The sequence below is a fragment of the Symphalangus syndactylus genome, chromosome 9 (genome assembly GCF_028878055.3).
Source record: "Symphalangus syndactylus isolate Jambi chromosome 9, NHGRI_mSymSyn1-v2.1_pri, whole genome shotgun sequence".
NCBI lineage: Eukaryota > Metazoa > Chordata > Mammalia > Primates > Hylobatidae > Symphalangus > Symphalangus syndactylus.
The window spans coordinates 111,791,601-111,818,997 of record NC_072431.2 but is presented as its reverse complement, the minus strand read 5'-3'; the positions used below and the strand labels follow the sequence as shown (position 1 = coordinate 111,818,997).

Genomic DNA, 27,397 nt, shown 5'->3' with positions numbered 1-27,397 from the left:
CTTCTCAGCTCAGCAGAGAATGCTTTTTCATAGTTAAGCCAGTGTTTCTCAAACAAAAGCCTTTGGGAGAACTTGGACCCATTCCATTTCCAGGCCCATGGCTTCTGGACTGGCTATGCTAGGAAGGGTAGGCCAAATTTTAGCTGTCCCCAGTAGACTTTCCTCTCCACTGGGCTGAGAGTATTATCAAAGAGACCCCAGATTTAGAAGCCAGGCTGGAAGTGGGTAGAATGGTTCAAGCTGCTCCTTTTCTGAAGAGACGTAACTTGGTCTGGCTTCTCTACAGGTTTAAGTCAGGGATGATGGGTGCCTGGGAGGAGGGGAGAGTGGAAGCCATTAAGACAAGGAAACTTTTAAGCGCTTTTGTGGTGCTGGCAGTTGGCATGAGTGGGACGCGTGGAAATGGAGCTTGTATTAAGAAGTTAAAGCTGGAGAAAAATGTTTCCCACACTTAAATGTTCTCAGTGCTCAGATCAGTCCACCTCTCTGAAGCTGCCGGAGAGTATCTGGGGCAGCATTACTCTTGCTGCTTTATTACTATCATTGCCATGTGGCCTCTAATCTCTGTTATGAAGAACAACTTTGGTTTACCCAGATTCTTCACTTTCTAGAAACTCTCACTTCATGATTCCTTAATGGTCATTTACTTACCACTTTCATTTTCCTACAATTTGAGGGTTTTTACAAGAATTGCAAAAAAGTGTCAAAATTTCTGACTCCCTTCTGACTCGAAGTCTTGAGAAAATATCTTGCATGCCGTAACAACTAAATAAACATGTTTCAATTTCTCCAGTAGATGAAAAAGTCTAATTTTGTTTCATATTACTTCTGCAGAATTACAGAAAATGAAATGTTGGCAGAATTCCATGGCAACAAATAAGGATTTTAGCAGTTGTGCCTAATTCAATTACATCATTACTTCCCAAACTCACCAGTTGTTATATCGTATTGCAAAATGTCACCAGTACTTTCCCAGTTTCATATATTATGGAGAAAAGAGAATTTTATTATGTGCCTGTACAAAAAGTGGAAGAGGAGCTTGTACAAGAGAAGTGTCACATGACAGTGACTGCGTGCACTTGCCTCCTACAAATTCTGATAGGTGCAGAGAAAAGATTTTAACAAAGTTTATTAGTTCATAATTTTTTTAAAGAACAAAATTTCCAATTTTACTTTGCCTTAATGAGTTAACACAATGTGTTCAATGTATTATGTAGAATAATACTCATGAAATGGATGCTTTCTGTGGACTCAAAAATAGAGGCTTTACATTCACTGTTCTGTCTACCTGGAACTCCCCACCATGCACACACACTCTCTCTCTCTCTCTCGCCCTCTCTCTCTCTCTCACACACACACACACACACACACACACACACTCCTTCACAAATTCATTCCAGGGCATCCTTCATTTTTCACCTGATTGGACAAGTGATTCTATTGTCCAATGTGAGTGGAGAAGGGGCTCCAACCCAAGGACATGGTATCTGTTCAAGAAGAAGGGAGGAAGGGTGGGAAATTAGCAAGCATAAGGTTTCAGTGGAAACTATGTCATTCTCTTCCTGCCCCAATCCCCACGGCACTGTAAATGTGAAAGCAGCCCCAGCCCAAGCCTAAACGAAGGATAATCTGTTATTTATGAATGTAAGCAGTGAAGCCATGGAGCACTTAAAGCACAAATACTGGAGGCAAAATGCCTGGATTTGACTCCCGGCTCTAAAGGTTACTACCTGTGCCACCACAGATAAATTGTTTAACCCCTTTTTTGCTTCAGTTTCCTAACTGGTAAAGGGAAATAATAATAATAATAACAATAAGAAGAAGAAGAAGGAGGAGGAGGAGCAGGAGGAGGAAGATGAGCAGCAAGATGTCGGACTAGAAGGCTCCACCTATCATCCCCCCTGCAAGGACACCAAGTTAATAACTATCTATACAGAAAAAACATCTTCATAAGAACCAAAAATCAGGTGAGCCCTCATAGTACCTGGTTTTAACTCCATATCACAGTACAAGATATAAATAGAAACAACAAAAAGTTAAAAAGCAGGGAAACAAAGTTATGGCATAGAGTTCTTATCTTCTATTTTTTGCTTGAATATGCAAACAGTGTTATGTTGTTATGAGGTTAAAATAATGGGCTATAAGATGGTATTTGTAAGCTTCATGGTAACCTCAAACCAAAAAACATACAACAGAGACACAAAAAAATAAAAAGCAAGAAACTAAATCATATCACCAGAGAAAATCACCTTTCACTAAAGGAAGACAGAAAGGAAAGAAAGAAAGAAGAGAAGACCATAAAAAATCAGAAAACAAGTAACAAAATGGAAGGAGTAAGTTCTTACTTATCAATTACATCATTGAATGTAAATGGACTATCTAATCAAAAGACATAGACTGACTGAATGGATGACAAAACAAGACCCATTGATCTGCTGCCTACAAGAAACACACTTCCCCATAAAGACACACATAGACTAAAAATAAATGGATGGAAAAAGACATTCCATGCCAATGGAAACCAGAAAACAGTGGGAGAAACTATACTTATATCAGACAAAATAGATTTCAAAACAAAAACTGTAAGAAGCTACAAAGAAGGTCACTAATGATAAAGGGGTCAATTCAGCAAGAGGATATAACAATTTTAAATATATAAGTACCCAACACTGGATCACCCAGATACACAAAGCAAATGTTATTAGAGCTAAAAAGAGAGATAGGCCCCAATACAATAATACCTGGAGACTTTGAGACACTCGACTTTCAGCATTGGACAGATCTTCCAGACAGAAAATCAGCAAAGAAACATTAAACTTAATCTGCACTACAGACCGAATGGATCTAATAGATATTTACAGAACATTTCATCCAACGGCTTCAGAATACACATTCTTTTTCTTAGCACATGCATCATTCTCAAGGATAGGCCATATGTTAGGTCACAAAACAAGTCTTAAAACATTCAAAAATTTTTAAATAATATCAAGTATTTTCTCTGACCACAATGGAATAAAACTAGAGACTAATAACAAGAGAAATTTTGAAAATTATGCAAACACATGGAAATTAAACAATATGCTCCAGAATGACCAGTGGGTCAATGAAGAAATTAAGAAGAAAATTGAAAATTTTCTTGAAACAAATGATAAAGGAAACACAACATACCAAAACCTATGAGATACAGCAAAACCAGGACTAAGAAGGAATTTTATAGCTATAAGTGCCTACATCAAAAAAAGAGAAAACGGTGGCTCACACCTGTAATCCCAGCACTGTGGGAGGCCGAGGCAGGTGAATCGTGAGGTCAGGAGATGGAGACCATGGTGAAACCCAGTCTCTACTAAAAATACAAAAAATTAACTGGGCGCGGTGGCAGGCACCTGTAGTCCTAACTACTCAGGAGGCTGAGGCAGAAGAATGGCATGAACCCGGAAGGTGGAGCTTGCAGTGAGCCGAGATTGTGCCACTGCACTCCAGCCTGGGTGACAGAGCAAGACTCCATCTCAGAAAAAAAAGAGAGAAAAAAACTTCAGATAAACAACCTGATGATGCATCTCAAGGAATGAGAAAAGCAAGAAAAAACCAAACCCAAAATTAGTAGAAGAAAAGAAACAATAAAGATCAGAGTGGAAATTAATGAAATTGAAGTGAAAAAATACCAAAGATCAATGAAACAAAAAGTTGGATTTTGAAAAGTTAAACAAAATTGACAAACCTTGAGCCAGACTAACTAAGAAAAAAAGAGAGAAGATACAAATAAATAAAACCAGAAATGAAAAAGGAGACATTACAACTAATACAGCAGAAATTCAAAGGTTCATTAGAAGTTACTATGAGTAACAATATGCCAGTAAATTAGAAAATCTAGAACAAATGGACACATTTCTGGACACATACAATCCACCAAGATTGAACCAGGAAGAAATCCAAAACATGGACAAACCAGTAACAAGTAGTGAGATCAAAGCCATAACAAAAACTCTACCAGTAAAGAAAAGCCCAGGACCCGATGACTTCACTGACAAATTCTACAAAACATTTAAAGAACTAACATCAATCCTACTCAAACTATCTCAAAAAAATAGAGGAGCAGGGAATACTTCCAAACTCATTCTGTGAGGCCAGCATTACCCCAATACCAAAACCAGATAAAGACACATCAATAAAAGGAAACTACTGGCCAGAATCTCTGACAAATATTAATGCAATTTTTTCAACAAAATAATAGCAAACCAAATTCAACAATACATTAGAAAGATCATTCATCAAGACCAAGTGGGATTTATCCCTGGGATGCAAGAATGGCTTAACATAGCAAATACTTTGCAAAGACAGTTCAACATACCAAATCAATCAATGTGATATATCAATAGAATGAAGGATAAAAACTATATGATTATTTCAATTGATACTGAAAAAGGATTTGATAAAATTCAACATTCCTTCATGATAAAAACCCTCAAAAAACTGAGTATAGCAGGAGTATAAGTTAACATAATAAAAGCCATATACAACAGACCCACAGCTAGTATCATACTGAATGGGAAAAAAGCTGAAATCCTCTCCTCTAAGATCTGGAACATGACAAGGATGCCCACTGATATCACTGTTATCCAGCACAGTACTAGAAGTCCTAGCTAGAGCAATCAGACAAAAGAAAGATATAAAGGGCATCCAAATTAGAAAAGAAGTGAAATCATCCTTGTTTGCAGATGATATGATCCTATGTTTGGAAAAATCTAAAGATTACACAAGAAACCTATTAAAAATGATGAACAAACTTAGTTGAAGGATATAAAATCAACATAACCAAAATCAGTGGCATTTCTATATGCCACCAGTGAACAATCTGAAAAAGAAATAAAACAGTTACCCCACTTACAATAGCCACACATAAAATTAAATACCTAGGAATTAACTAAAGAAGTGCAAGATCTCGATAGCCATTCCAAGATGGCCGAATAGGAACAGCTCCAGTCTGCAGCTCCCAGCGTGGTTGACACAGAATAAGGGTGCTTTCTGCATTTCCAGCTGAGGTACCTGGTTCATCTCATTGGGACTGGTTGGACAGTGGGTGCAGCCCACACAGGGTGATCAAAAGCAGGGCAGGGTATCGCCTCACCTGGGAAGTGCAAGGGGTCGGGGGATTTCCCTTTCCTAGCCAAGGGAAGCTGTGACAGACTGTACCTGGAAAATCGGGACACTGCCACCCAAATACTATGCTTTTCCTGTGGTCTTAGCAAACGGCACATCAGGAGATTATATCCCACGCCTGGCTTGGCAGGTCCCACGCCCACGGAGCCTTGCTCACTGCTAGCGCAGCAGTCCAAGATCAAACTGCAAGGCGGCAGCTTGACTGTGGGAGGGGCATCTGCAATTGGTGAGGCTTAAGTAGGTAAACAAAGCAGGTGAGTAGTAGAGCCCACCTCAGCTCAATGAGGCCTGCCTGCCTCTGCAGACTCCACCTTTGGGGGCAGGGCATAGCTGAATAAAAGGCAGCAGAAACTTCTGCAGACTTAAACGTCCCTGTCTGACAGCTCTGAAGAAAGCAGTGGTTCTCCCAGCATGGTGTTTGAGCTCTGAGAACAGACAGACTGCCTCCTCAAGTGGGTCCCTGACACCCGTGTAGCCTAACTGGGAGACAATTCCCAGTAGGGGCCAACTGACACCTCATACAGCCAGGTGCCCCTCTGAGACAAAGCTTCCAGAGGAAGGATCAGGCAGCAATATTTGCTGTTCTGCAATATTTGCTGTTCTGCATCCTCTGCTGGTGATACCAAGGCAAACAGGGTCTGGAGTGGACCTCCAGCAAACTCCAACATACCTGCAGCTGAGGAACCTGACTGTTAGAAGGAAAACTAACAAGCAGAAAGGAATAGTATCAACATCAACAAAAAAGACATCCACACCAAAACCCCATCTGTAGGTCACCATCATCAAAGACCAAAGGTAGATAAAACCACAAAGATGGCGAGAAACCAGAGCAGAAAAGCTGAAAGTTCTAAAAACCAGAGCACCTCTTCTCCTCCAAAGGATCACAGCCCCTCGCCAGCAATGGAACAAAGCTGGACTGAGAATGACTTTGACCAGCTGACAGAAATAGGCTTCAAAAGGTCGGTAATAACAAACTTCTCTGAGCTAAAGGAGCACGTTCGAACCCATCCCAAGGAAGCTAAAAACGTTGAAAAAAGATTAGACGAATGGCTAACTATAATAAACTATGTAGAGACGACCTTAAATGACCTGATGGAGCTGAAAACCATGGCACAAGAACTACGTGATGCATGCACAAGCATCAGTGGAATAAAGACTATCAGTGATTGGAGATCAAATGAATGAAATGAAGCAAGAAAAGAAGTTTAGAGAAAAAGAGCAAAAAGAGATGAACAAAACCTCCAAGAAATATGGGACTATGTGAAAAGACCAAATCTACGTTTGATTGGTGTACCTGAAAGTGAAGGGGAGAATGGAATCAAGCTGGAAAACACTCTTCAGGATATTATCCAGGAGAATGTCCCCAACCTATCAAGGCAGGCCAACATTCAAATTCAAGAAATACAGAGAACACCACAAAGATACTCCTTGAGAAGAGCAACCCCAAGACACATAATTGTCAGATTTACCAAGGTTGAAATGAAGGAAAAAATGCTAAGGGCAGCCAGAGAGAAAGGTCGGGTTACCCACAAAGGGAAGCCCATCAGACTAACAGCAGATCTCTTGGCAGAAACTCTACAAGCCAGAAGAGAGTGGGGCCCATATTCAACATTCTCAAAGAAAATAATTTTCAACCTAGAATTTCATATCCAGCCAAACTAAGCTTCATAAGTGAAGGAGAAATAATATCCTTTACAGACAAGCAAATGCTGAGAGATTTTGTCACCACCAGGCCTGCCTTACAGGAGCTCCTGAAGGAAGCACTAAACATGGAAAGGAACAACCAGTACCAGCCACTGCAAAAACATGCCAAATTGTAAAGACCATCAAGGCTAGGAAGAAACTGCATCAACTAATGGGCAAAACAACCAGCTAATATCATAATGACAGGATCAAATTCACACATAACAATATTAACCTTAAATATAAATGTACTAAACGCTCCAACTAAAGGACACAGACTGGCAAATTGGATAAAGAGTCAAGACCCATCAGTGTGCTGTATTCAGGAGACCCATCTCACATGCAGAGACACACATAGGCTCAAAATAAAGGGATGGAAGAAGATCTACCAAGCAAATGGAAAGCAAAAAAAAAGCAGGGGTTGCAATCCTCATCTCTGATAAAACAGACTTTAAACCAACAAAGATCAAAAGAGACAAAGAAGGCCATGACATAACAGTAAAGGGATCAATGCAACAAGAAGAGCTAACTATCCTAACTATATATGCACCCAACACAGGAGCACCCAGATTCATAAAGCAAGTCCTTAGAGACCTACAAAGAGACTTAGACTCTCACACAATAATAATGGGAGACTTTAACACCCCACTATCAACATTAGACAGATCAACGAGATAGAAGGTTAACAAGGATATCCAGGACTTGAACTCAGCTCTGCACCAAGCAGACCTAATAGACATCTAAACAACTCTCCACCCCAAATCAATAGAATATACATTCTTCTCAGCACCACATTGCACTTATTCCAAAATTGACCACGTAGTTGGAAGTAAAGCACTCCTCAGCAAATGTAAAAGAAGAGAAATTATAACAAACTGTCTCTCAGACCACAGTGCAATCAAACCAGAACTCAGGATTAAGAAACTCACTCAAAACTGCTCAACTACATGGAAACTGAACAACCTGCTCCTGAATGACTACTGGGTACATAATGAAATGAAGGCAGAAATAAAGATGTTCTTTGAAACCAATGAGAACAAAAACACAACATACCAGAATCTCTGGGACACATTCAAAGCAGTGTGTAGAGGGAAATTTATAGCACTAAATGCCCACAAGAGAAAGCAGGAAAGATCTAAAATTGACCCCCTAACATCACAATTAAGAGAACTAGATAAGCAAGAGCAAACACATTCAAAAGCTAGCAGAAGGCAAGAAATAACTAAGATCAGAGCAGAACTGAAGGAGATAGAGACACAAAAAACCCTTCAAAAAATCAATGAATCCAGGAGCTGGTTTTTTGAAAAGAGCAACAAAATTGATAGACCGCTAGCAAGACTAATAAAGAAGAAAAGAGAGAAGAATCAAATAGAGGCAATAAAAAATGACAAAGGGGATATCACCACCGATCCCACAGACATACAAACTACCATCAGAGAATACTACAAACACCTCTATGCAAATAAACTAGAAAATCTAGAAGAAATGGATAAATTCCTTGACACATACACCCTCCCAAGACTAAACCATGAAGAAGTTGAATCTCTGAATAGACCAATAACAGGCCCTGAAATTGTGGCAATAATCAATAGCCTACCAACCAAAAAAAGTCCAGGAACAGACAGATTCACAGCCGAATTCTACCAGAGGTACAAGGAGGAGCTGGTACCATTCCTTCTGAAACTATTTCAATCAATAGAAAAAGAGGGAATCCTCTCTAAATCATTTTATGAGGCCAGCATCATCCTGATACCAAAGCCTGGCAGAGACACAACCAAAAAAAGAGAATTTTAGACCAATATCCTTGATGAACATTGATGCAAAAATCCTCAATAAAATACTGGCAAACCAAATCCAGCAACACATCAAAAAGCTTATCCACCATGATCAAGTGGGCTTCATCCCTGGGATGCAAGGCTGGTTCAACATACGCAAATCAATAAATGTAATCCAGCATATAAACAGAACCAAAGACAAAAACCACATGATTATCTCAATAGATGCAGAAAAAGGCCTTTGACAAAATTCAACAACCCTTCACGCTAAAAACTCTCAATAAATTAGGTATTGATGGGACATATCTCAAAATAATAAGAGCTATCTATGACAAACCCGCAGCCAATATCATACTGAATGGGCAAAAACTGGAAGCATTCCCTTTGAAAACTGGCACAAGACAGGGATGCCCTCTCTCACCACTCCTATTCAACATAGTGCTAGAAGTTCTGGCCAGGGCAATCAGGCAGGAGAAGGAAATAAGGGGTATTCAATTAGGAAAAGAGGAAGTCAAATTGTCCCTGCTTGCAGATGACATGATTGTATATCTAGAAAACCCCATTGTCTCAGCCCCAAATCTCCTTAAGCTGATAAGCAACTTCAGCAAAGTCTCAGGATATAAAATCCATGTGCAAAAATCACAAGCATTCTTATACACCAATAACAGACAAACAGAGAGCCAAATCATGAGTGAACTCCCATTCACAATTGCTTCAAAGAGAATCAAATACCTAGGAATCCAACTTACAAGGGATGTGAAGGACCTCTTCAAGGAGAACTACAAACCACTGCTCAACGAAATAAAAGAGGACACAAACAAATGGAAGAACATTCCATGCTCATGGGTAGGAAGAATCGGTATCGTGAAAATGGCCATACTGCCCAAGGTAATTTATAGATTGAATGGCATCCCCATCAAGCTACCAATGACTTTCTTCACAGAATTGGAAAAAACTACTTTAAAGTTCATATGGAACCAAAAAAGAGCCCGCATCGCCAAGTCAATCCTCAGCCAAAAGAACAAAGCTGGAGGCATCACGCTACCTGACTTCAAGTTATACTACAAGGCTACAGTAACCAAAACAGCATGGTACTGGTACCAAAACAGAGATATAGACCAATGGAACAGAACAGAGCCCTCAGAAATAATGCCACATATAGACAACTATCTGATCTTTGACAAACCTGACAAAAACAAGCAATGGGGAAAGGATTCCCTATTTAATAAATGATGCTGGGAAAACTGGCTAGCCATAAGGAGAAAGCTGAAACTGGATCACTTCCTTACACCTTATACAAAAATTAATTCAAGATGGATTAAAGACTTACATGTTAGACCTAAAACCATAAAAACCCTAGAAGAAAACCTAGGCAATACCATTCAGGACATAGGCATGGGCAAGGACTTCATGTCTAAAACACCAAAAGCAATGGCAACAAAAGCCAAAATTGACAAATGGGATCTCATTAAACTAAAGAGCTTCTGCACAGCAAAAGAAACTACCATCAGAGTGAACAGGCAACCTACAGAATGGGAGAAAATTTTTGCAACCAATTCATCTGACAAAGGGCTAATATCCAGAATCTACAATGAACTCAAACAAATTTACAAGAAAAAAGCAAACAACCCCATCAAAAAGTGGGCGAAGGATATGAATAGAGACGTCTCAAAAGAAGACATTTATGCAACCAAAAAACACATGAAAAAATGCTCATCATCACTGGCCATCAGAGAAATGCAAATCAAAACCACAATGAGATACCATCTCACACCAGTTAGAATGGCCATCATTAAAAAGTCAGGAAATAAAAGGTGCTGGAGAGGATGTGGAGAAATAGGAACACTTTTACACTGTTGGTGGGACTGTAAACTAATTCAACCATCGTGGAAGTCAGTGTGGCGATCCCTCAGGGATCTAGAACTAGAAATACCATTTGACCCAGCCATCCCATTACTGGGCATATACACAAAGGATTATAAATCATGCTGCTATAAAGACACATGCACACGTATGTTTATTGCGGCACTATTCACAGTAGCAAAGACTTGGAACCAACCCAAATGTCCAACAACGATAGACTGGATTAAGAAAATGTGGCACATATACACCATGGAATACTATGCAGCCATAAAAAATGATGAGTTCATGTCCTTTGTAGGGACATGGATGAAGCTGGAAACCATCATTCTCAGCAAACTATCGCAAGGACAAAAAACCAGACACTGCCTGTTCTCACTCATAGGTGGGAATTGAACAATGAGAACACATGGACACAGGAAGGGGAACATCACACACCGAGGACTGTTGTGGGGTGGGGGGAGGGGGCAGGGATAGCATTAGGGGATATACCTAATACTACCTGACGAGTTAATGGGTGCAGCACACCAACATGGCACATGTATACATATGTAACAAACCTGCATGTTGTGCACATGTACCCTAAAACTTAAAATATAATAATAAAAAAAAAGAATTGTGTCCCATGCTGTAAAAGCATGTTCATTTTCTTAATGTGCCATATCCAAAGCAATGTATTCTTGCTTGGGTAGACTGAGATGTTATTTAGAGTAAAAGGTTGGCAGTGGCATAAGGGCAGGATGGAGAAGAGAGAAAGGCTCTGTACTTATCACCTCCTCTCTTCCTACTAAGATCCCCAGTTCTCCTTGTAGTAGCTGCAGCCCCTATGTTTTGGTGCTACTAGTAATGGGATAACTAGGCCTTTTCTCTTGCCAATGTCAACAGTCCCATTGACTTCCAATCTGGTAACTTGGAAACAAACCAATGACTCCTAGTTTCATTTATCATACTTCGGTGACTCTTTCTTAACCTTTAAAAGGCTCATTTCTCATTATAATTATCATTATTGGCTAGGCGCAGTGGCTCACGCCTGTAATCCCAGCACTTTGGGAGGCCAAGGTGGGCAGATCACTTGAGGTCAGGAGTTCAAGACCAGCCTGGCCAACATAGTGAAACTTCATCTCTACTAAAACACAAAAATTAGCTGAGCATGGAGGTGGGCGCCTGTAATCCCAGCTACTCGGGAGTCTGAGGCAGGAGAATTGCTTGAACCTGGGAGGTGGAGGTTGCAGTGAGTGGAGATAGTGCCACTGCACTCCAACCTAGGCAACAGAGCAAGACTGCATCTCAATATATACATAATGGCAGAAGGTGATACATGTAGATATGGATATATATAGATATATATCATTATCAAGCCAGGTTATCCCAGAATTCTAGCCTTGCATTTTGCTATTTACCAATGAGCAGGTATCCTGAACTATTAAACCTGATTCCCAGTATGTGCCTTGTGCTTTCCTTATGCTGTTCTCTGCTGGATACAGCCTCCTCCCCAGTCTAAACCTATCAGACCATCAAGCTGTCTTTTAAATTCACATTTATAACATTACCTCAACCTCCATTTAAAAAATGAGCAGGTCTTTATGTGTTGACCTTCGTTGACAAAAATGATAAACATTTCTGTGGCAACCACTCTACCAAAACTAAGTACTGTCATTTATATCTCTATCATAATACCACTGTATTACACACATAGCATGGCCTTGATCTACGTCAATCTGCATCATAGTTTCTGTGTATCTTCTGTATAAAAAGAACAATGAAAATATCTGTAATTATTTATATTTCCTTATTAATCATTTTAATAAAACATTTTATAAACATTTTCAGCCCATACCTCCAAAGTAGATTGATCTACTCTGATGCCCAAAGTCATTTTAATATAATGCCATTAATAGTATATAGCAACACATTTAAAAGGTTATGATTTTATCTTGATCTGTACACTAAAATTGAGCTTCAGTGCTCAATGGGCTAAAAAAAAGTACAACTCCTCACAGTATTAAACATAAACATTATGATTGGAATGAGTTTCATCATTATTGTTCTTTCATGCAAATCCAAAACACAAAAACAATATGATGATGTTGGAACTATTTACAGTACGTTAACCATCAGTTAAGTTTTAGAGATTGGAGAGGTTATAGAAAGAAGAAAAAAGTCATTTATTTCTTGGAATTTTTAGTATCTACTGATTATAACATAACTAGTAAAGCTTAGAAATTCATTTTGTAAGCTGTAATGTTGTTATCTGTACTAATAAAAAAGTAAACAGCAAAAAAGGAAGTGAAAGATCTCTATAATGAAAACTATAAAATACAAATGAAAGAAATTAAAGCAAACAAAAAATGGAAAAATATTCAATGTTTATGGATTGAAAGAATCAATATTGTTAAAATGTCCATACTACCAAAGCAATCTACAGATTCAATGCAATCCCTATCAAAATACCAATGACATTCTTCACAGAAATAGAATAAAAATCCTAAAATTTATATGGAACCACAAAAAACAAAAAACAAACAAACAAACAAAAAAGACAGAATAGCCAAACCCATCCTAAGCAAAGAGAAAAAAACTGGGTGAATCACATTACCTGGCTTCAAATTACTACATAGCTATCTAGTACTGTAGTACTACTTCTGGTTACTACAGGGCTACAGTAACCAAAACAGCATGGTACTGGCATAAAAATAGACACATAGACCAATGGAACAGAATAGAGAATCCAGAAACAAATCCATACACCTACAGTGAACACATTTTCGACAAAGGTGCCAAGAACATACACTGAAGAAAAGACAGTCTCTTCAATAAATGGTGCTGGGAAACCTGGATATCCATATGCAGAAGAATAAAACTACTGCAGAAATAGACGAGAGACCCGTATCTCTCACCACATGCAAAAATCAAATCAAAATGGATTAAAGACTTAATCTAAGACCTGAAAGTATGAAACTACTACAAGAAAACATTGTGGAAAATCTCCAGGACATTGGTCTGGGCAAAGATTTCTTGAGCAATACCGCACAAGCACAGGCAACCAAAGTTAAAAGGAGGCAAATGGGATTATATCAAGTTTAAAAGCTTCTGCAGAGCAAAGAAACAATAACAAAGTGAAGAGACAACATACAGAATGGGAGAAAATATTTGCAAACTGCCCATCTGATAAGGGATTAATAACAAGAATATGTAAGGAGCCCAAACAACTCTTTAGGAAAAAATCTAATCCAATCAAAAAATGGGCAAAAGATTTGAATAGATATTTCTCAAAAGACATACAAATGGCAAACAGGCATATGAAAAGGTGCTCAACATCACTGATCATCAGAGAAATGCAAATCAAAACAACAATGAGATATCATCTCACCCCAGTTAACATGACTTTTATCCAAAAGAAAGGCAATAGCAAATGCTGGTGAGAATGTAAATAAAAGGGAACCCTTATATGCTGTTGGTGGGAATGTAAATTAGTACAACTACTATGGAGAACAGTTTGGAAGTTCCTCAAAAAACTAAAAATAGAGCTACCATACGCTTCAGCAATCTCACTGCTGGGTATATACCCAAAAGAAAGGAAATCAGCATATTGAAGACATATCTGCACTCCTATGTTTGTTGCAGCTTTTACAATAGCTAAGATTTGGAAGCAATCTAAATGTCCATCAGCAGATGAATGGATAAGGAAATTGTGATGCACATCCACAATGGAGTACTTGAGCCATAAAAAAGAATGAGAGCCTGTCACCTGCAACAACATGAATGGAACTGGAGGTCATTATGTTAAGTGAAATAAGCCAGGAACAGAAAGACAAATATCACATGTTCTCACTTATTTGTGGGACCTAAAAATCAAAACAATTGAACTCAAGGACAGAGAAAGTAGAAGGATGGTTACCAGAGGCTGGGAAGGGTAGCAGGGTGCTGGGGAGGAAGGGAGATGGTTAATGGGTATAAAAAAATAAAAAGAATGAATGAGACTTACTAGGTTGATAGCCCAACAGGGTTACTATAATCAATAATAACTTATTTGTACAGTTTTAAATAATTAAAAGAGTTATTGGACTGTTTGTAACTCAAAGGATAAAATATTTGCAATCACCCCATTCTCCATGTGTGCTTATTTCATATTGTATGCCTATATCTAAACATTCATGTGCCCCATAATTATATATACCTACTATGTACCCACAAAAATTAAAAATTAAAATAATAATTATATATATAGAATAAATAGGATTCATGAGAAAGAAATAAGTTATTATACTGGCAGCATCTCGTGCCTAGCACATAGTATGCACTAGAAAAGTACTTGCCGTTACTACTGCATAGGTTTAAACAATTTCACTGGGACAGGACAATTTTATGAGTTATAATCACCGTCCTTTAGCAATCCTACAAACACAACTCATTTTCATCTGTAACCCTCTCCCCTTTCACTCACTGGCCCACAGCTCACTCATAGGTGGGAACTGAACAATGAGAACACATGGACACAGGAAGGGGAACATCACACACCAGGGACTGTTGTGGGGTGGGGGGAGGGGGGAGGGATAGCATTAGGAGATATACCTAATGTTAAATGATGAGTTAATGGGTGCAGCACACCAACATGGCACATGTATACATATGTAACTAACCTGCACGTTGTGCACATATACCCTAAAACTTAAAGTATAATAAAAATAAAAATAAAAAAAAAGAGGGAAGGTTGATGCTGGCCATGATTCCTTGGGAAGAACCAGCAGAACCAGTTTTCTCTCCCTGACACTGAGAAAGGATTTTTTTAAGTTTCTCTGAACTGAGGTTGAAGAGAAGGGAAGCAAAAGAGAAGGGGCTGGTGGTGGTATCTGAGGAGCTCCTTGGGCTCCAGCATGTTCCCACAACTCCCTAAGACTTGCTTTAAATGAAGAAACAGAACCTTTAAACAAGAGTGTGGACTTCAGAGAAGTGACCTCTGCCTTGTGTCCTAAGTGCCCTGCATCCCAACTGGACTTGAGCGGCATCCTGCATCCCAACTGGACTTGACCTCCTAGAATGTCCCGCCCCACCAGGCAGGCAGCAGTTGGGCATAGATGATTGGGATGGTGTTGAAGCAGAGAAGACCTAAAATACCCCTTTTGGGTTTCCCACTGACCAGAAAGGTGTGGAGAACAGTAGACCCTCTCCGTGCCCCAGAGGAGTGTGGGGGGGAAAGAGAAAACCAATCTGAAAAGACATTAAAGCCCTGATGCAGGGACAACACAGCTGAAATGGAGAGGACCGCATGGCTACAGGCCAGCTAGCAACTTGGTGCTCTGGTAAATGCCAGTGTGGCAGGATGGCAAGGCCTGAGCACAAGTAGTTTTGCCCATCTCAGTGAGTAACAGAATGCAAAGGTACCAACAGCCACGGGCCTGATCCTCTTGCCCCTGAAGCTATGACACCACCTAAGACCCCTGGATCTCCCAACACCACTGCCAACTCAGGTTGGGAGTGGGGTCAGGGATTAAAATCTTGAATTAACTCAAGTAGGAGCCTGAAATAAATAACTTCACCTCAAATGAACTGAGATTAAATTTTCTGCCAGATAGCGAAATGGAGTTTGAATAGAAAATAACCTGAGTCATAGAAAAATAGAGACAGAGACTGAAAATTCATACCAACTTATTAGACAGTGGAAATGCCTGGGATGCATGTTCAAGAGTGACCTCTAAACTGTGCCTCACCGTGCAAGATTCCATTGAGAATTCTGCTTAGGCAGTCCTCCATATTGCCACTTTCTTACTGAAGGAATAAATCCCCTAGGTGGATAGCTGCTAGAAATGGCAGAAAAAGAAGAAACAAACTAGACATCAAGGGGTAGGTAACCAAGGATTTATAGTGACTATGTGGGACCCACCATGGCTGGGCAAAGGCAGTACAGCCTGCTGGACAGAGCCCTGAATTTGAGTCAGAGGTCTTGGGTTCAAATCCCAGTCCCTTACTTTGCTCTGTAATCCTGAGCAAGCACTTTAGCTTCTGAGAACCTCAGCCTCCTTATCTATAAGCAGCTTCTCCAGGTTAGGGTTAAATGAGGGCAGGTAAGGAAAGTCCCCTCACAGAGCCAGATGTGTGATAGATGCTCACTGAGTATCTGAAGAACAAAACCCTGCCTCTAAGTCCTTTACTTCCAGACCTGCCCTGGCTTCTTCTCCCAGGTTGATGGTCCGGGATGCTACCCACACTAATTCAAGTATTATTTGCTCTTTGGATTCTCAAAGTCCTGCTAGCTGGCTAAATAGCCCTGAGTCCCCACCCCAACACTATAAACCCCCATTCACACACATACCTCCCTCGCTGGCTGGACCTGTGAGGTGCCAGCATGTCACGAGGCTAACTTGGCCCTATGTGGCCAGAGGAGCTGTAGATCCCTTGTCCTAGAGACACCACGGAGTTTTACCTTATAACTGAGGATGAAGGGGTTATTGTAAATAAACAGATGGCTTGGGCTTCATTACTAAGCCAGAGGAAAATTGTACAGCAATATCCTACTGTCCAGTTTAAATGGTGTTCAGGCCAGGGTGCTAATGGGGACTCTTTGTGAAGAAAGCAGAGGCGATGAATTCCTCCCTCAGTAATAAAAGGAGCAGAATCTTGAAAGAGGAGTAGCACTTTAAAAGGGGTGGCTGTTTAAAAACTTCCTGGGGCTGGTAGAAAGGAAAAGGGTGTGCACTGGGAGCCAGATACTGAGAGAGACCCCAGAGGCCTTGCTGGTGGGAGGCCTGCATGCCTCCCTGACAGCTTGATATATTTCAGTGATGGAAACTGCTGACCATACTTTCTGTTTAAGTTAGCATATTTTGTTGGCTTCCTTGTTGTAGGCGTTGAGTTATTCTTTCCCAGCTCCCCATCTGTATCACTTTTCTCCCTTTAGCACACTTAGGTCAGGGTCCACATTCTTAATAATGAAGTCAAAATGCCCTGTTGTCAAGGCTTCCAGAAAAAAAAAAAAAATGCTAAACACAAAGAAGTTGTTAAAGCAGCTGGGATTACACCAAGAGGGAGGGATACATTCAAACTGCACTCCATGAAATCTGTAAAACTCCATCAGCTTTACCAGTTTCTCTCCAGCCTCCACATCCCCAAGGACCTCATTGTCCCTAAAGAAACCCATTAGTGTGCACAGGCTAATGAGACCCTCCAGTCACTGGAACAGGAGAGACTCAACAGGGAGCCCATTTCTGCACACTTGGCAGCCGGCTGCCGGAAACACCTGGTCCTCCCATGCACCCCGCAGGCTCAGGGCAGCGCTGACTCCTTCAACCTTGGCTACTCAAGGAATTTTGCTTGAAGAGACAGCCCAAGGAGTTAGAAGACTTCTTTTTGGTGAGTTCTCGTCACTAGCCTGGAACTCCTGTCCCATCTGGGGGACATTGTGTCATAGTTTCATCTTTAAAAATTGGGGAGGCTGTCTTGCAATGCAAATGACTTTTTCGTGAAAGTCAGTGTGGAGACATTAATAGCATTCAGCTGTTTGTTTCTGAAATAAGGAATTATTCCCAGAGATTTGGAGGGTGGCACATGATGATGGGCATGGCAACCCCCACTTAAACAGGGATTAACCTTCACAGACTAAGCACTCTCATTCCATTGCTAACCCCATTTCTACTGATAGGAACTACTTGGAGCTTGGGGTAGCCCAATCCTACAGACAGAGAAAAAGCTGTGTGGCCGTCCCTGTATCTTCCTCTACAGCCTCATTCCTCCGAGAGCACGCCATGGCCCTGCATTGGTGGTTTCCTCTCGTGATGACACTAGGCCATCTCTGCTTCCGCAGAACACACACCATGTTGTCTGCCTAGCTAGAGGTCCAGTTAATACTTTGTAAGTCTTAGGAGTCAATGCATCCCCCCCACATAGTTTAAATATTGGCTATGTGACCTTGGGCAAGCCATTTAATCTCTCTGAATCACAGTGAAATCAGAATACTATTGTCTCTCTTGCTGGGTTGTTATGAATATTAGAATTAATGTCAGGAAAGTGTTCCACAATCTAAGAGGGATTGAATAAATGGTTTCTGGTAGTCATGGTAGTAGCAGACAAGTTGTATATTTAGAATAATGAGTACTCACTGCAGCCATGCATTTTACTGATCTGACTCAGTGGCTTTAAGATGGTTTATAGCAGCAGAATTCTCTTTCTTTCCTGATGGAATCAGACACAACATCTCCATTTCATAAAGCGAATAGCAGGACACTGCTCTGGTGGAACTGGGACAGATAGCCAGGACTCCTGCCCACCTGGCTCCCCCACCTTTCTGTGGAAGTCCCTCAAGTTCCTGCAAGAAATTCCAGGATAACTCACAACAGTTTAAAAACCACAGGTTTCATTTACAATTGCCATTTTATTTACCAATGCCAGGGACCTGAAAGGTAGAGTCTGAAGTTAGGGGCTATCCAAACATGACACCCTAAGTGTGGTCACTCTGGGATGAAGCAGGTCCTTGCCACACAGGGCTGTCACTGCTCAGGCGGAGGCCTTCCCTTCACTCACCCGTACGAGCAAAACGCCCTGCCACAAACCTTTCCTGTCTCCAGCCGGTCTTACTCATGCCTACCTGAAACCTCCATCCCACACCAGCCCCTATCTTATTTACCTCTCAATGTGACAATCACAACTCATACGCTGAGCTTAGCTTTACTTTTAAAATGTCATCTCCCATTACGTAAGTTTATTTTGCATTTACATGGCGCTTTATATATTTATCTAATTGATTCCTTGTCCTGACCAAACATGGCAGGTTTGTGGAACAGAATGTTACATGCGAGTTTCAGCAGAGGTCCAAAGACAATGGGAACCGCATTCCAAATGAGGTGCCAAAGAAGTTGCGGGATTTTCAAAATAGGTGCCAAGAACCAGCTCCCCAGTTCTTAGACCCTTTTTCCACAATGAAGGTGTAGAGGATGGCAACTGAAGCATTTCTCAAGAGGATTTCTTTGGAGAGAGCTGTAGTATGAAACCTACTCCCCAAAAAGAGGGGTAAGGGGTCCCACCTGACTCCTGGTAATGTGGCCTTCAAGGAAATAGGAGATTTTTAGAGAGAGCTGTGGACATGTCAGTGTAGCTTCTCCCCCACCACGCCCACTTTAGTGAGGTCAGAGGTGGTGCCTTTCCCCTCGTCTCAATTTTTAAAAGGTTGATTTTTAGGAGAAAATTGATATGTTCTAACTGCTTGACTGACACAGAGATCCAGTGTGTGACTGACTCCCACCTGAAGGCAGGTGGCTAGCTGCTTCAAAAGCACAGTGAAAGAAAGACAAAAGGCTCCCCTAGCTTGTGGGGCAAAAATGATGTGTTTTTCACAGACCAGGTGTGGGCCTCCCACAGGAGCTAACCGACGTTGGCTTGTCTTAGGTTGTTTCCAAGAAGACCACCTAAAGGGCAAACAGAGAGAAGCTGAATGGATGGCTGGATTGTCAGGGCCTGAGGAGGAAGAGCCATCTGGAATAGAGAAGCTCTGTCAAGGGGACACAGGTGAGTGACCACCAGCCACAGGGCAGGGGTACCTCCATGGAGAAAGCAGCTGCCCCGTGGGCAATCTGAAACGCCTGCCAAGCCAAGAGGGCCCCGGAGCAGAGTGGCACAGCAGTGGCTTTCAGAGGGAGCGCCTGCCTCTCTCTCTCTCTCTCTCTCTCTCTCTCTCTCTGGATTCTAACCACAAAGCACAGCTACCGGGATGGGAGAAGAGGAGAAAAAGTCGATGAGAAAAAAAAGAAGAAAATGACCACAGCCCTTCCTGCATGCAGCATGCTCAACCTGCAGGAGGGGAGAAATCCTGACTTTAAATCAAATTCGTGGGACTCAACATTTTAATCACCAGATTGAGGTTATTTTTATTACCCCAAAGTAACCATTAAACTCACGCAACTGCCTGATTTTTCAGCTAGCGGCAGGGGAAAATTAGTCCCATGGTCTGGATTAAAGGGACAGTGAGAGACGAAAACAGTTACTTTATAATTGTATAGTTATATGTTCTTGGTCAACATTAGGAGTTAACACGGATCAGTCTCACCATTAAGAGCTACGGGTATCATTCAGAACTTTTTATGTGGCTGGCTTAGGTAAATGAAGGAAATTTACTGTCTCATGTAACCGGGAAGTCCAAAGATAAAGCTGGTTTCAGGACCTCAAATGGAGCCATCACCTCTCTCTTGCTCATCTAGTTCTGTCAACACATTGCGCTCATTTTCTTCCAATGCAAATTGGCTTTATTTGTGCGGAAGGTGCAACCACAGGCAGGCAACTATAGACGTGCATAATCCCAGCTTAGTTCCAGAAGAAAGAGAGAGCTTCTTGCTTTCAGCATCTATAAGCAAAATCCCAGAGGAGTACCTGATTAGCTTGTCTTGAGCCATGTGCCCACCTGATCGATGTCCAGCGGGGGCAGGGTGCTTGATCTTGCAATGTTGCATGGAAGAGGTGTCTTACTCCAAAGGAAGTGGGCTGGGACTACTTGAAGAATGGGACAGGCGTGCTGGGCAGACCAAAACAACAAACACCAGTTTTCCACATTGTGTAGCACAGGAAAATGCAGCTCAAAGATATCAGCTGCATACTCTTCCTATGCAGTAGAAAATAATGATTATTATAACAATTAATATCTTACCACTGGGGATCCTTGCTTATGCTCTTCCCTCAGTCAGAGAAGTACTCTATCAAAATTCTGCTCATTTTTCAAGCTCAGCTCAAATATTATCTCCTCCATGAAGCCTCTCATGATTTCCAGAAATGAAAATGAATTGATCCTTTTACTGCAGTCTTATTGTATTTGTACAGTTCTCAGCCTTGGTTCTGCAGCAGAATCAGTGAGCAGCTAGTTGAAATGCCACCTCTCTGTCAAATCTTCCCTGACCTCAAAAGCACAAATACTCTTCTCTCTACTCGTGTAGTAACTAAAGCCTTCTAAAACCATCACTTTCTTGTCGACTACTTCTGCACACGCACCCAGATTATTGCTTTTATGAAAGCACATGGCTTTGCATTTGGTACATCAGGAAATTCTGTTTTATTGAGTCAGGCAGCAATTCCTTTTACACTTTGTGCTAGTTTTAAAATATGTTCACAGATTTTTGAAACTCCTCTCTTCAAGAGGTGGAGTCTAACTCCCCTCCCTTTGAGTGTGGGTGGGAACAAGCTACTTGCTTCTAACGAATTGAGGAAAAAGATTCTGTGATAGCCTGCAAGTAATAAATGGTGCTGCAACTTCTCTTGCTCTCTCCTGAATTGCTCGCTCTAGGTAAAGTGACTCACAACTACCAGATTGTGGGAACACTCAAACAGCCTATGGAGAGCCCTCATGGGAAGGAACTGAGGCCTCCTGCCAACAGTCATGTGAGTGATCATCTCCAAAGCAGATTGTCCGGCCCCAGCCAAGCCTCCAGATGATGGCAACCCTGCTGCTAGCCTGACTGCAACTGCAGGAGACTCCCTTAGCCAGAACCTCCCAGTGAAACTGCTCCTTAATTCTTGACCCATAGATACTGAAATAACAAATGTTTGTTGTTTTAAGCCACTAAATTTTGGGATAATTTGTTACACAGCAATAGATAACAAATGCACACTTCTACACATAGATGTGGCAAGCATTCTTAACACTGGGTGTCTTGGCGTGGGTTCCTCAGGAAACAGAGCCTGAGGAGAAGGCTAACGTGCTAGGACTAAACTATGGAGTTGATTGCAGGGAAGCAGGAGCAACAGCAAACCTTAGAGTGCATTACTAAGCAGGGCCCTGCTTGGGATCACTTGCCACTGATTGTTCCATCTTGCAGGACCGATTCTGAAAGGCGGTGAGTTCACTTGCATCTCAAGTCAGTTTGTACAGAGGGTAGAAGTGAAGAGGATTTATCTATCTGCTCTTATCTCCCTGTAGTCAAGCTTTCTTCACAGGACATTAACACTCTATATTTCCTGGGTGTTTGCATGGTCTCCAAGCAGGTCCCTGCTGTCACATGCCTTGGGATGAACAAGGAAACACCACCTTCCTAGGCATGGGGTGGGGCACTGCCAGGTTGTGACACCTGAGATCAGTTGCAGCTCACACAAAATTGGTCACCAATTAGCAGCTCGAGCAGAACAAATGGGCAAAGGTCCTAGACAGATGGGGCTAAGAGGCTCTGGTGGTACAGAAGAGGTACCTGATAGACATGGTGTGGGTGGCACAGCGTGTTATCTGTAAGTTTCCTCAAAACTCAGACTTGGAAAGGGGTAAGATCGTCAGTAAAAATGGCCCAAAATAATGTCTGGGATCAGCCAAACTCCAATCAAAGGGGCCTGGACGTAACCTCAGAGATTGCAACCAGGAAACTCAGATGCCTAAGTAATTGAATTAAATCTTTAAGTCCAAAGATGCAGGTGTTGCTAGAAATGGAGAGGCTCAGCAGCATTAAGAGATGGAAGTTCAGCAAGAGAAGAGCGGGGAGCAGCCCCCACCATGTCCAGGGCAGAGGGTACCCCAACTTGTGTACCTGAATATACGACCAGTAAGGCAGGTAAACCCCAAAACGGAGATGAAGATAAGTTGGTGACAGCAGCCATTAAGGGCTCATATAGATGAGTCCCTTTGTTCTAGTCTTGAGCTTACCAAGTAACTGCCCCTGTATCATTCATCTTCCCAAGTAAACATCCCAAAAGGGAGAGAATGTTCCGATACATAATCAAGAGGATCAGATTATCTTGTTGGTTCCAGTTGGTACGAACCATTCAGCCCACTCAAGGTATAGGTATGATCACCATTTTTATTCATCCAATTAATTGCTCATGTTCTCCCCTGCAGGGATGTGCCAGGATGACCAGCCAGCCTTCTGCAATGAGACCCAGTGCCCCATTTCCCAAACCGTGGCACAGGATTTGAAACAACCACCCACAAACAAGAAGTTTAGTCTACACAGTACAGGTGGACACGCACACACTGTAGGCAGCATATAGACACCGGGGTCCAGCTGGGCTGGGTCAGCAATACTCACGGCACTCGAGGAGGAAGGGCACCTTCCTGGGCTTCCACCTGGAGGGACACTGGCACCCAGCTCTCCAACCTGCCAGGAACTCGGCCAACCATTCCAGGGTGGGTCCTTTTCAAGAACCACACTCGGCCCCTCCTCCTCCTTTAGGTACTCTGTCCACTTGTTTCACTGAGGTCAGCTAGCATAGAGCCCACCCTACATCTCAGAGAAGGCAAATCTACATGTGCTCCCCTGGAACGTCCCCTCTTTCTCTCTTCTCCAACTAGAGCACCTTTCCTCCAGGGGACCAAGGAGAAAAGCTCCCTCTGCTGTTTGATGTTGACACCAGCCTCCCACAGCTAACGCTTCTATCCAGAGGTGGGCTTAGTACTTTCCCTGGCACAGACTAAAGTGTATAGCCATTTAGGGCTATGCTGCACTTCATTTATTCCCTCGTTCATTCATCCATCAAATGCTGTGGGGTTCCTACTTAGAAGCAGAGCAGTCATGGTAGAAATAAGACTACAGATTCAGAAATTGCTGAAACATGGTTTTTTCATATATTTCAACTGCATGCCTAAAGAAATGAGAGACATATCAGCCTGAAGCTGGGTGGCTGCTTCACCTCAATTCAGTTCTGAATGTACTAGTTTTCTGGTTTCTCTACCAAATCCACTCACTGTCTCCTTCCCAGAAATTGTTTTCAGATCCACAGGGTTGAGGCCCTTATATTCACAAATAAACAAACTTAGACATTGCATTTGAAAAGAGACTCAAGGGTATATTTTGAAAACCAGGGAAATAACAGCAAATAAAGATAAAACATATATCTGAAAAGAGATTCAGATACACATTTAGAAAGAAAAGGAGTCATAACATTCCTTCAGAAGAAGGATGCGAGTAGGGCACTACTACAGATATCTGTATTCGTTGTTTTTAACTTTTAGACACATGACAGTGAGTTCCTGCAGATTCTGCAGTGTCAGATTCCTCATCCCAGCAGGGCAGCTGCCCTGGGAGAGGGAGGAGCCCTGTACTTGGGGCCCGGCCCCAGATGACTGCAGAGATGATGCTGGGCCGACAGGGGAAACCCTACCACCGAGGGGCTCACAGCCCAGAGGGGAAATGCTGCTAAACAGAAGCACAAAAATCTCCCAGAAGATTCAACCGTGGTTGTGCATCAGAATCACTGGAGGCGTTTTTGTTGTTGTTTTCAACATTCATGCCTAAGCCCCACCCCCTGCCTCCTGAATCTGAATCTCAAGCTCAAACACCACCTCCACTGTCCAGCTTTTCTGACGCCTCCAGACAACACAGTCCCTTCGCCTATGACCCTGTACCTGGGTTTTTGTCACCTTCCTCCCTGCTTATGTGTTCACCTGCCCTCCAGCTCCCATGAGACTCTGAGCAAGGTGAGCCAGAGAAATAGCTGTCATTTGATTACAAAGCCTTTTTCCCCAGAAAGTGGTTGGATATTCAAAATTAAAGTTCAGAGTTTTTATATTAATGCTTGGAATCATATGTAACATTTCCTTTTTAATTGTGATCTGGGCATCCCACTTATCATTTTTGGAATTTAGAAGTAAATTTCCTAAGATGGCTGTTACAGGCCCTGAGGTACACTCACCAGTCTAGGTAGTGACCATGGCCTAAATCTGGTTCAGCCACAGGACTGCAGGGAGAGCCCTGAGCAGGGAATGGCTGTCAGGCAACTCCGCAGGGAAAGTTGTTCTCACTTTCTCTCCCAGCCAGTGACTCACCTGCAGCTGCTGCATGACAGGCGCCCCAGGCAGTATACGGGACACTGTGAACATCGCCCAATTGCCAGTTTTCACATTTTTGAAAGACCTAGAAATGGGAAAACAGACTACAATAAGACTTAAAACCACATCACATCTTTCCACGCCACAGAGTTTATTTTCTATTGTTAATGTCATCAGCTGTGTCATCTGGTAGTGACATATACTATATTTCCTCAAAGCCCCTCTGGTAGCAAATGTTCCATGGGGTCACCTTCTCAGTCAGCTGAGTCAGAATCACAGAATTCTAGAAATGCAAAGCAGACAGAGCTCTTCCTAATAAGAGCAGAACTGTTTACATCTCTTGAAAACCTACTATGGGCCAGCCACGTCATAGATCTTTTTTTACTTAACCCTCACGCTAACTCTGACATGTAAGTTTCATTGGTCTCATATTTCAGATGAAAAAGCTGAGGTTTGGAAAAGTGATGTGATCCTCTCACGGTTACCTATCTAGTAACCCAGATCTGTATAATCTAAAAGCCCCGGTTTCTGAAAGTGGAGATTATATACAAGGCAGCATGCCAGAGTCACATGAAGTCTCACGGTTAAACAGCACATCCTCTAAAGTGTTGATTTTATTCAATGGTAAATAATTTAAAACACCATTTTTTTTTTAATTAAAGTACACATGAATGCATTGCGGGGGAATACAAACTTGCACAAAATTTAAAGATAAAATGTAAAATTTTGAGGAACTCATACTGACGGAAGCTACTTCTTCTGGCTTTGCTCCCAGACCCCCAGGGTTCCCTCCAGAGCCCTCTGCCATGAGGAAGATGCTGGCAGAAAGATTTAAAGGCATGGCCATAGGTCCTCAGTTTCAGCCCAAACAGGACTCAGGAGTGGCATCCCCAAGTGGAGGAGGGGGAAGGAGTTGTCATCGAAGAGCCAAGAGTGGTGATTGCATGTTGCTGCGAGGCTTTGTTTCAATGCCCATCACTGGAGGAATATAAATTATGTAAGTCCCTGGGCTGCCAAGCCCCTTCCCAACTAACTGATAAGGTTTCCAAAGTTTTCCAGTGTGGAGAGGAGAATCTATCACCAAGTAAATGAGCCAGAGGCAGGTCCAGCCCCGCTTAATCCCGGCCCTATGCCGCTCCTTATCACTAGTCCTCACACCGCCAGACCTTACTTCCCCTAAGTCCTCGCTATCTTTTTCATTAAAATACCCTGAATCAGCTCTGAGGTGGCTGCAATCACCAGGGACCCGATCCTGAGCTAGTTAGGTTTGTCTATACTCGGCCCGAGGCTTGGAGTGCCTCCAGAGAAGTCAGTCACTGAATTCCAAAGAGCATGAGGGGAAGGACTCTAGTCAGGCCCTTGGTCAAGCTGAGCTGGGCACGTCATAGCCTCACATCCTGATATCTTTGAAGTTAATAGGGATAGCCAAGAAAACTACCAAATAAATCAAAGAAGGCCACAGCCTCGTGGGACTATGGAAAGAAGACCCCGATCAAGAGGCAACAGAAGCAAAGGCCTTAAAGTGGTCCCACACCTACAAGCATGCTGCTGCCAGTCCACGCCATGCCCAGTTCCCCAAACACACCTGCTCCCTGGCCCCGCGGACTCACTGACACTTGCCATTCCCTTTCAATGGGAGGCCCTCTGCCCTGCTCATTGCATGGCTAATTCCTACTCACTGCTTGTGACTGGCCTCAGCTTTAATGCCACTTCTTCCAAGAAGATTTCCCTGATTCTCTGCAATCTGGGAACCTCCTGTTTACTTCCTAGGAACACCCCCCATTTCCCCCATCCAGGTGCTTACCAGATGCGTGATAATTGCCTATATATTTGTGAGCGTCACAAGAGCATGAATCCTCCGAGACAATGCCTGGGACATAGTAGGTACTCTGATTGTCTTCTGAATGAATGAAAATTAAAGACACGCCTTAAGTCCCTGAGGAGGCCCATTAGACCACAGGGATACACTTTCTTGGCAATTCATCTAGCCTCAAAAGCCCATGGCTTGCTTTTGAGAGAGCTGAGAAGGAGGGAGGAGCTCATGCAAACAACTAAGCACCTACCACCTGCATGAGGACACAGGGATGAAACAGAAAAGGTCTTTCCACTGCAGAAACTCAGTCTAATGAGGGAGACTATTAGGCTTACAATAGCAAGGACAGACTGCTTCAGTACAAAGCTGTAATGGGGACAAATGTGA

At 42.2% G+C, this 27,397-nt stretch overlaps 1 protein-coding gene across 1 annotated transcript in view; it reads right to left on the bottom strand.

Annotated features, from left to right (window-relative positions):
- TAF1L (TATA-box binding protein associated factor 1 like) overlaps nucleotides 1-27,397 on the bottom strand; it is a 110,892-nt gene that overhangs the window by 51,386 nt on the left and 32,109 nt on the right. Inside the window, 1 exon segment of the mRNA XM_055294005.2 lies at nucleotides 25,195-25,282. Coding sequence (XP_055149980.1) covers nucleotides 25,195-25,282 — 88 coding nt within the window.